This window comes from Clarias gariepinus, chromosome 4 (assembly GCF_024256425.1).
Source record: "Clarias gariepinus isolate MV-2021 ecotype Netherlands chromosome 4, CGAR_prim_01v2, whole genome shotgun sequence".
In the NCBI taxonomy this organism is placed as follows: domain Eukaryota; kingdom Metazoa; phylum Chordata; class Actinopteri; order Siluriformes; family Clariidae; genus Clarias; species Clarias gariepinus.
In genome coordinates this window covers 24,772,742-24,783,824 of record NC_071103.1, presented here as the reverse complement: position 1 = coordinate 24,783,824, position 11,083 = coordinate 24,772,742, and the positions used below count along the sequence as shown (strand labels likewise).

Sequence of the window (11,083 nt, the reverse complement as noted above, 5' to 3'; positions counted from 1 at the left end):
ATGTACAGCTACTGTACAAATGCATGGTATGGCCATATCATTTCATTACAGGCAAGATACCTTTCTAATATACAAGTGAAATTGCTCTCTAAAGATGTACTTTAACATAAGGGATAAGCCTAAAAAAAAAATCTATTTTTCATACAAAAATGTTAACATGGTACACAATTTGTTAACGTACTAAATGTTTGAATAAACTGAATATTGAATATTTAATTTAATTTTTTATAATAAAAATACTCTTTATTCTATGTATTATGCTTATTACTGTATGTTTTAAAGGAAATCAAATCAAACAATAGTCTTACCATTTGGACTCAACTCAACATATGATGTAGACAAGCAAAAATCATGAGATAATAATAAGAAGAAGCGGAGGAGGAAGAAGAAGAAGATGCCTTTGATGCCTTGCAAAAAATGTGACCTGGATTTAACTAAGCAAAGAGGTAAGAGCCTGTCATTAGATAATTACTGCAGTGATTTAAATTATTTAGATAGCAACCAGTTATTTAATTCTAACTTATGCAGTCAGTACCTCGTCATTTCTTAAACCAAAAGTTACCAGAAGAACGCAGACTCTCCAGCACGCTCATTAAAACCTAACAGCTGTTTTACTTACAGTACTTTTCTACATAAAAAAAACTTCTATAAAAAGGCAATAAATAGTTATTAAATAAACAGTCAATATTTGATGTAAAAAAAAATTGCATAAAAATTATAAGTAATGTTAGGATAAACAATTGTGCAGTTTTTGTAAGTTAAACACCTGGGAGGTTTTACTGAACATGCTGGAGTTCTTCTTGATAACTTTGTCACACTTGCTCCTCTCTATTTTCAAGCAAAACCCTACATTAGTTTTTATTTTTAAATTATTTGTTTTTTCGCAACTTATAATCGAAGTATTTTTACTAATCAGACCATGTTCTTCTTTTTTTTTTTTTTTGATGTATCGTAACCTTACCAAGCGGATCTGTCTTTAGCTTGTTCTTAATTAAGGATCTACACAGCACTCCCACGTTCAGATTGTTTTTTATGTGTTTGGTAGGGTTTATTGTATCTTTACTTTAAAGACCTTTCAGGCTGTGCTGTGATGTGATGTTTTCTGTTACCAGTTTGCTGTCTCATGCTGGTCACATGACAGTTAATGCTAAAGTATTAATGGGGCAGGTATGGCTCATCACTTTACCTGACATGCTACATTTGCTAGAAAGGCCTTCTAACTGCACACTTTCCAGGGAACTTTTTTTTCCCAGGCAGTTTTATATGCATGTAGTAAAAGCCTGGAAAGCATCAGATAGGTCGAGCATATCTTTACCAGATAAAGCAAGCAGAAACAGATGGTTCAGGTCTAACTCTCACTATTTCTCCGTAACAGGTTGAAAGAAAAAAAACGATAAACAAAAAAGGCAAAATATGGAAAGGAATTTATTCACATGTCCACTACATGGCACTTTTAGCACCTCAGCTTTATGCAGGCTGGAACAGCATGTTTCCAGAGCCCACGCGCGCACATACACGATTCAGATAAGAGGTGCATTTGGGCAGCTGTAGAACTGACAACCTGCACAGGAACATCCGGCCATCTGGCATCTCTTTTTTACTGCGCATTGAACCGCAGTGCCAAAATAACTTTCCACCTGCTCCATGCACCAGTGACTACACTGAATACCACAGGGTTTGCTCAGTGCATGTCCACGTTTTTGTTGGAACAGTACAGTATGTGCAGATATTCAGCATGATGCCTACACATACCTATTTGCCTTGCATGAAAACATTTTCAAAATCGTTCAAAATAGTGACAGAACTTTGCTAGTGAGCAAATGGCTTAAGAATAGCTGCATGAAAGCAGTCGGGATGAAAGATGGGAGCCAATGGCTATGACCTCTTAAGGTGAGAGATTAGGATCTGCAAATGCTGATTAGCAGGGAGTCTAAAAGAAAAAAAAAAGACAGCTTGAGTAGAAAGCGACTGCCTGCTGATCTCATGTGTCATTTGTCATCTGAAATGGATTGCTATCAGACTTCTGATTCCACATACAGGAGCCTTATATTCTCTAAAGCTCATTCCTGGCTTTATTTATGCAATCATCCATTTTTCACATGCATGAAACTGCATCTCTAAACTTATCAGAAAATGAAACAATGTGCATGGCTAAATACTAATGGATTTTGCCTGCACATCTTTTGGCAGTCACACATATTTTTTGCATAAAAGTGTCACAATTACCCCAATTAATTCTGATGTAAATAAACAAATTACAATACCACATTACTGGCATTGGTTCCTCAAGGCTCTGAAAAGAGATTCAAAACCAGAGAACTGGATGGTCAAATTAGATCCTTAAGTCATTTATAAAATGTGAAAACAGAAAAATTGCAAGACTTGCTCTCTGGTAGTGTTAGAGCATGCTGACAGAGAGAGTCTTGTTCTCTAATTAATTGGGCAAGTTGTTCTCCTTAAACATTGGCTCACTTTGCAGGCCTACTTAATTATTCAGACGCACAATAGCTACAGATTACCGTGTGCACAAAAAGAGAGAAAACTGCAGTGTGCCATGGGTGTGGACATAAGAAAGCTAAAGTCAGGCAAATGATCAAAATGTAAAAGCATTGGTGCAGAAAAAAAATATATATTGCACAAGGTCTTGTTTTGTGTCATGGGAATATTCATAATAGAAACACAGACTTCACTTACTGTTTATTTCGATGCAGAACATTCATGACATTCATGTATGTCCTTCAAAGGTGGTTCTGACGTACATATGAGGCAATACTTGGTACAGTGTCCTATTTCTTAATGAACTGAACAGTCATCAAAAACGATAATAATTATTTGTCTCAAGTTAATTCCTCATAAAAATGACAATACAAACACAAAATACAGCTTTTAAAAATAAGTAAAACCCATGAATTGCATGAGTAACATACTTTGTAGAACCTTTTATTCATCTTTTTTCAAAGACAAAAAACCCCTCCAACCCTCAGAGCTCTGTCACATCTGCTTCCATGTTCCCTTGCAAACCCACAAATATATGGTCAAAAACACAATATTCTTTTCAGTCCATTCAGCACCATACACAAACACTTACAAAAAAGGGAAAAAATAATTATAACAACATGGAAGAAGCAGCCCACAGGCCGTCTCCACATCAGACTAGATGGCAAAAGTCCACTGTTTTTCCATGTTGTCTAAATAAGCACACTGGACCATTGAACAACATGCTGTACAAAATAAGAAAATAAATGGTAAATATGTATCTAATACTATATGAGAGACAGAATAAAAGACTGCAAGGTTATGCGGTCTGGTATGACTACAGGTGGGCTTCATGGAGGGACTTTAGGTTGCACTTGTTTGATCTCCACAGCAGGCGATAGATGCATTATATCATTTGGTCGCACATTAATGAATAAAAAAGTAATATACAGTACAATACATTCAACTTTTTTTAGCATTTACTTTTAAATGTAGCCAAGCATGTATTGGTTTATTCACATACTATTCACATAAACAAATATACATCCATATGTACACATACTCTTCAGTTCCATTATGAGGGTCCAGGCACTTTCTCACAAAGTTCAGGGTCATTTAAAAAAAAAAACAAAAAAAAAACAGGTTATTAAAATTCTCCGTATGAACCCTCAATAACTCTTTCCTATTATAAACTGTTCCATCTGTCAGACCATTCAGTGGATTCCCTTGACTCTCTAAACCAGCTTGTTGGCTTGGAGTTTTGGACTGTGCTGGATGCCATTGGCTAGAGAGACTGTCACTCAGTGTCAGACCAAAAGCCCAACATCTGGAATGACATATGCACAGCTATAAAAAGACAAAGCAGCTGCACTAAAATCTTGTGTGTGGGTTTTTAATGACAATTAACCTGATGAATCTCCAATACGACATTTTTGGCAGCTCTGCAGTTAGAATATTATTTGTAAGACGTGTGTGCAAGTATATTTCCAATTAAATTATGCTGTATACAACTTGTGCAAATGTTTGTGGAGTATTTTAATTATTATACAGTATGGATATATGATAAAATATTAGACTTTATAATTGGGTGAATTAAGAAAAAACAAAATTACATTTTTTCCTAAAAGGTAATAAATTAAAGTGTCAGTCATTAAAAAAATTAAAATAAATAAAAAAAACATAATAGTTGTCCATTTATCATTTACTATCTATATTTTTTAAACATTTGACTCTTCCTATTTTATTGATTTCACCATCTTTATGCATTTATCTTTTCCCTATTTAACTTACACAACGTTTGCTACTCTCCTTGCCACGTTTAGAATAATGAGAAGGACGTGTCCAAACCTATCTATTTGTTAGATTGTGTTTAAAGCTGATATTGATGGTTAATGCAGAATAGAGCACCCATCTCTCAAAGTGTCAACCATCTTACTGATTTGGATAAACTCTGACAGTGTCTAGATTACCACCTGCTTTCATTAATGCCGATGTAAGTCAGGACATCATTGTTTAAGGAATGTTTACAAACCGACCCAAAATTACCTCACAAAATACTGAGGAATTACTAATAAGCTCTTTATCCATATGTTGATAAAGAAAACTGGCGTGACAATCAAAGCCTGTACCTATATAAATTATTAAAGGATTAAAAGACAGCACTTGATTTCATATAATTACCAGCAGTTGCCAATCTATTTCAGGTCAGATAAATTTGGCTCTAGCTGTGGCTCTGCAGTTTGCACATAATCAGATGCAAGCACATTAATTATGCACTTTATTAATGATGTGGGATAAAGCAGTGAATGCACTGCAAAACTTTAATTATGCCCATTTAGATACTGTACCTGATCCTTTTTTTTTACCCACATTACATTATTTTGCAAAAACAACTATGAAGTACAGCTTGTTGTTATTCCATTGCATTAATAATGTATTACACTTTGTGTAGAGAATCATCTTAGGAGTTTTATTTTTCCCACATTCCTGCTAAAAAATCCAGATTGGACTAACTGGCTGCCAATTGCCACAAAACAGAAGCATGCTGGTCAAACTTGCCAGGTAATAAATAGCGTTAAGGAGAAAAGAGTTTCTGAGTCATCACTACTAATGCTACATTGTTATTTTGGGGAACTTTAGCTAATCAGTACGGCAATTAGAAAATCTCAGACATTTGCTGATTAATTAAACCACATATACAAATAAACAAGCTATAATAACTTTCAGTAAACTTCAATAGCTTGGAGTATGTCTGGCAACCGGTAACTAGTCAGTCTAAAAATAATATTTCAGCAGGCATTTCTAAAATACACTATGTGAGTGTCATTGATCTTTAATATGGCTTTAACATGGTGCTGCTTTACCTAGACTACATACAAGCAGTAAATCATAAACTGAAAAAGAATATTTATTTACTTTGTTGACTGTTTGAGATACTTTATGAGATATTTATTTGAAAGTAATTATTAGGAAACTAATATTTGTATTCAGAAAGATTAAATGAGTCTAATAGTGACTGGTCATTTTGAGTATTTCATACATTTATTTCATACACACCTGAACAGATGTATGAACATGTGGTGAAATGAGTCACCAAGTTCAACTGCTGAAATTAAAAGGGATATTATAAAATATCTTACATCCAGGCTGCTGCATCAGTTGAACATTTAGACAGCAACATTCAGCCACATAACTGATTAACACTAACCAATTGACATATACTAGCCAGCGTGAAGATAAATGGTTAGAAGTCGACACTGGTTGACTTCTTGCGATCATTCCACCCTATCTTTTTAGTTTGGCTTTGCCCTTGTTGCACCCTCTAAATGCAACTGTAAATCTTATTTAGAACTTCTCTTGCTCAGCTACAGTATATAAGGGCAAAAGTGAGTGTCAACCTGTTAACCATTTTTGTCTGATGACACTGACCAGTAATTCAATCTGTCTACAAACAGAACATCTGCAGATCTTACATCTATGTACAAAATGAGAAAAGCAATAATAATAATAATAATAATAATAATAATAATAAAAGTTAGGGCAGGGTATTAAAGCCATCAAATTTATGGCAGCTCTTTTTTTTTCAGTAAGTGACATTGAATTGTTGTGTTGTAGGAAATGACAGACAGTGACCAATATGACGCATTCCTATTGGTTAAAACTGTAGATGGTCCAACCAGGTACAATACTAGGATTGTATAATGCAGTCCAGACATCCTTTTGTTAAATGGATATCCAAGGTTCTTCAGTGAAAACCCCTCCATAGAGATGCCCTGTCAAGTGAATTAATTCAATGTTCAAGTAACAGAGAAAGAGAGTATCCTTAAGTGTGTCTATGTTCTGCTCTTCTTAATCTTATAGACCATGCCTCAGATGTCTCACTCTGGTGTACTGCATGTAGGGAGAACACATCCAGGCAACACCTCTTTTGTTTCCTCAGTCCAGCCAACAAGGGACACTTTCTGTCTTTCAGCATTTCCAGCATGGAACAACATAACATAGGTCGCACTCTCAAGAAATGAAGTCAAGACGCGCTTGCACTCGGTACCAGAGCCGGCTTTGAGTTATTCTGAGTAGATTGCTCGCAGCTCAGGGGAGAACAGGAGGGGAAAAGATGCTGACAAAACAACACTAAACCACAAACAACTAGGACATGGATGGTCCACCACATCTAAACATTCCAGGGGAAAGGCGAACGCTTCTGCTCACATGTTTATTTTCTGCTCTTCTCCTCCAAGGTAAGAATTTTGATGTGAGGGAGCTGACAAAGGGAAAAGGGAGAGAGATGGAAATACATCTCAAAGTGATAGAGAGAGAGAGAGAGAGAGAGAGAGAGAGAGAGAGAGAGAGAATACAGAAGACGAATTTTCCAGCAGTCCTCCTCTGTATTTACAGGACAGTTGAGATATGTTGCTATCTGAGGTCCATGCACTCCAAATATTCCATCACCAGGTCATAACAAAAGCGGTACTGCTCCTAGGGGAGTCACATGCACACAAATATTTATGATTCAGTATAGTGCTGCGAACAGTACGCCTGGGGAAAAGAAAAATCTAATCTTTTATTTTGTGTTATTTTACTTTTTCATTTTCTATAATCTATAGTTAAGTCAATCAAACATATTTGCTCCCATTCAACCATATAAAAGTTGATGGAGTTTAAGAATCCTGCTAAGCTTGCTCAGTCTCACAGTTTCTGCCACCTACCAGTGACTCCACCATATTGGGTTTCGCATTCCTCAAGGTCTTGGCAGAATAGAAGACATCCACCATACTCTGATACTGGATCATCTCCATCAGAATAGTGCATGCACAAAACGTGCCACTGCGCCCACCTCCATTACTGTGGACATAAACAAAAACATAAAGCATGTGGAAATTATAAGGATATACTGTGCATGCAGTTTATTATTACAGAAGATTACAGTAAGCTTAATAAATATGTATGAACCGAAATGCAGTTTAAATCAGCGACTGCATGATTTCTTTTTCATTTTTTCTATTTGGCATGTTACATTTTATCCAAATGTCCTGAACAAACAGCATTCATTGGCTAGTGGAAGGGAGTGGAGGTGCGGTTGTAGACAGATGAGGCGATGGTAGTGTAATCAATCGCAGTCAGAGTCTTGGCAGCTCTGGATACACTGCTGAGGGAGGCTACTGTATTTTGTATTAGAACGTAATTGATTTCATCTCCATAATCTCTTTCCCCCTGCTAGCAGGGAATAACACTGTGTGACAACTCTGAATGATGTGCTTTCCTGGGCAGACGCTGAAAAGCAGCACATGCCTACAGGCGCAAACAACTCTTTCTCCCCAGGGACCTTTGTTTTCCTGCATATGTGAGTACATTGACTGCATGTGCGTATGTACTGTAGAAGGAATTTCTGTTTGATATTTTAATGACCATAACTGTGTGTGTTAGTCATTGATATTTGAGAACTTTCACCTTTTCCCACTACAACTGAAATGGATTCAATTGTATTCACAGTACAACCTGTGTGTGCATCCTGTGTGTTACTCACAGGCAGTGGACCACAGTCCGACCATCGCCACATTCTCTTTGCCACTTCTGCACATGGGCTAGCAGGTTAAGGAAGGCCTTCTTGGAGTCGGGAACATCACGATACGCTGACCAACGCAGGAACTGGAACTGGCACACCACCAGATGACCCTCCTGTAGCTAAGCAGAAACAAGAGAAATGGGCTGCGATGTATCATCTCTTATAAATTTGTTGGTTCTGTTTATGTGTACGTATACAGGCGCCTCAGAGCCATTCCCCATGTTCAACTCTTGGGAATGCAGAGTCAGCAGGGCCTGAGTTGTGATGAATGAGTCTATAGGGAAGAACAGCACCAGAGAAAGACACACAAGCTCTGATTTACTCAGTCCTCTGCCCCAAAACGCAAGCATTATTAATATCTAGACCTATGGCACCCCAAGAGTCTACTACAGGAAACCTAGCCCATTGACACAGGCACAGTGACTAATGCTGATAGAAAAACTGTTTCAGCACTTTTATAACAGAGAGCAGGTCGGGCAAAACAGCAAAGCCAAAAATCCAGCACTTCATGTAGATGCTGCAAAGTGGAAGTTCCTATGAGCTTCACACATTCAGTATATGCATTAAGTATGTGTAAAAACTGCCTGCGTGTCCATCATTTTAGGTGCATTTTTTAACATTAAAGACTACCTTTGTCACTTTAAGGGTACATTGACAACAAAGTACCTATTTATCCAGTAGTTTTTGTCTAAGGTTTTACCAAGTAAAAAGCAAAAGCAAGAGAAAATGGCAAGTACGCACAGTGGAAAGTGTGAATCAGATTGAGATGTATGTACATGAAGAGGTACTGATCCAGACCATGACTCAGTGTGGTCCTAAAATGCATTGGTAATATGTCTGACATTAGCATTCAATTTTCTGTAGCTGTAGCTCATGACATAAATTGCACCTAGGACCATTTACTGAGTGCTCTCTTTGAGTGGTGCAAATTGCAGTTTAAAAGCCTCTGTACAGTGGTGAAAATGGTCAACCACAAAGCAAAAGAACTTAGGACCTTAAAGGAAATGCAGGTTCAATAGAGAATAAGAAAAAAATCATTGAAGAAATGAAGTTCTTATTAAATAAAGACGCTTGTGTCAGAACCAGTAAACTGCGTTAGGCGAATTTATGCAGCTTTTTTGCTATTTGGCTGTGAATACACAATAATCTACTTTTTACATTATGTGCAATTAAGTCAGTATTCCGTTTTTATGTGGTGGCATCGGGATTCTGTATCTTTTTTGAAGTTAGTCATGTTAAAAAAATCATGTTTGGTGTGAAGCTTTCTTGTCGATTGTAAAGAATGTGATGTCTAATTTAACATATTTATGTGCTATGACTGTGGTTGCCAGATCTACACAAGACTTCTAATGGAGAATCAGTATTGTAACACATACAGTACTGTAGTTTGACTAACATACTGTAGGGTTGTTATTAAAATATTTTGTCATACATTCTGTTTCATAAATTAAAAACTGTGTTGACAGTTCTAAATGATCAGTGGCACCACTGCCCTGAGGAACGTTGGTAAAAAGATAAATAAGCAAAATTATGCAACAGTTAGTTCCAACAAACAATCTGATTGGATGAGATGCATTCCACGAATAGACGGTAACACCACTAGGGCATTTAACTACAGCATATAACACATCCCTGCTGCTCGTCCCATGGGATTCTATTAACCATTAATTAACTACCCTAACTGCCGCAGCATGAGTGATAGTACAGTAGGTCAGTAAGGTTAACCCAAATATCTAAGAAACAGATAAGTCTTTAGCTGTTGCTTAAAGATTGCCAATAATTCAGCTGTACAGACAACTAGAGGAAGGTTACTCCACCACCTACAGGAGGTGCCAGAACATAAAACAGTCTAGATGTCCATCTTCCTCAATCCCTGAAAGATGGAGGGGCCAGTCAAGCGGTGCTGGAGGATCGTAGGAAACGTGGTGCGTAGTGTTTTTAGCTGAATTTCATGTGGGCAGCTACAGGGAGCCAGTGCAGGGAGCGGTGAAGACATTTCCTCCTTAATAATGCTTATAAGTCATTAAACAACATTTCTGAACCATCCATGTTCTTTTAGTTACGGCTACAAAGCTAAGTAGCTCATAAGACATTGCTAAATCGAGTAGAATAAATGAAAATTTAAAAGGAAAGTCACGAGATTTACAGGACTGTCCACAACCATTTTTTATAATTCCCACCTTTTGGCTTCCTAATACTGTTAAGAATGTAAAGCTACTCTCATCCCTGGTAATAACACTACATGTCTGTCACAAGCTCTGCCGGTCACGATTAGTACGTTTTGCCAGTCATGGAAGGATATGTGTTGATGGAGCAAAATAACTGGTTATATAAAGGAACACATCAACAAACAAATGGTGTTTGTAGAACTGCTGTATAAAAGCAATATCATCGAGGTCATCCTACACACATCTGAGCCATGCTATAGTCCGCAGTATAGCACTCTGTCACATGTGATATTGCCTATTTACCTATCTACCGCTAATTTCCTAAGGATTACAAAATATATTTATCAAACATCACTTGACTGCTACACTAATCTGTTTGTGCTAACATCATGTGCAAATAATATGCATAAGAGGAAAAAAAGCCATTATACAGTGTTTCTTAGCGAATTACACATGAGATGTGGATTTAGGCTTTGGACACAAGTTTTTATATAAAACAAGCAAGACTGTTTGCAAAACGTGGCCTAATTATGGCTAAAAAAACAAACACACAGTCTTGTATTGTATATCCGGCACTCAGAGGATAAGTAGTGGACCTCCTTTAAGCCGGTGTGACAGTGTGAGCTGCGTGGAGGTGTAGAGGATGACAGGCACATGCACTGTATCATGACAAGGTGTGTCGCTAATCTGCCATCTGTCACTCAGACAGTCGGCGAAGCTCTGGCAGACATGGACAACTGACTGACCTATTCTTTTTTCTTACACACATACAAAGGTTTTTACCTCCCACGACAACAAATATCCTCCTGACAGATACGTACTGTAAGTGTATGCTTGCTCATTATGAAACACTGTTTGTTTTCTCTGTGATGAGAGC

At 37.2% G+C, this 11,083-nt stretch overlaps 1 protein-coding gene across 7 annotated transcripts in view; it reads right to left on the bottom strand.

Annotated features, from left to right (window-relative positions):
- Positions 1 to 2,915: 2,915 nt before the first annotated feature.
- The window catches only part of ptprub (protein tyrosine phosphatase receptor type Ub), a 229,887-nt gene continuing 221,719 nt past the window's right edge, over positions 2,916 to 11,083 (bottom strand). For all 7 annotated transcript variants that reach the window (XM_053493940.1, XM_053493942.1, XM_053493943.1 and 4 more), the window contains 3 exons: positions 8,000 to 8,157; positions 7,182 to 7,317; positions 2,916 to 6,951 (listed from right to left, as the gene is read on the bottom strand). In XM_053493940.1, the coding sequence (XP_053349915.1) occupies positions 6,889 to 6,951; positions 7,182 to 7,317; positions 8,000 to 8,157 (357 nt within the window). In that variant the 3' untranslated portion in view covers positions 2,916 to 6,888. The remainder of the gene's footprint in view (positions 6,952 to 7,181; positions 7,318 to 7,999; positions 8,158 to 11,083) is intronic.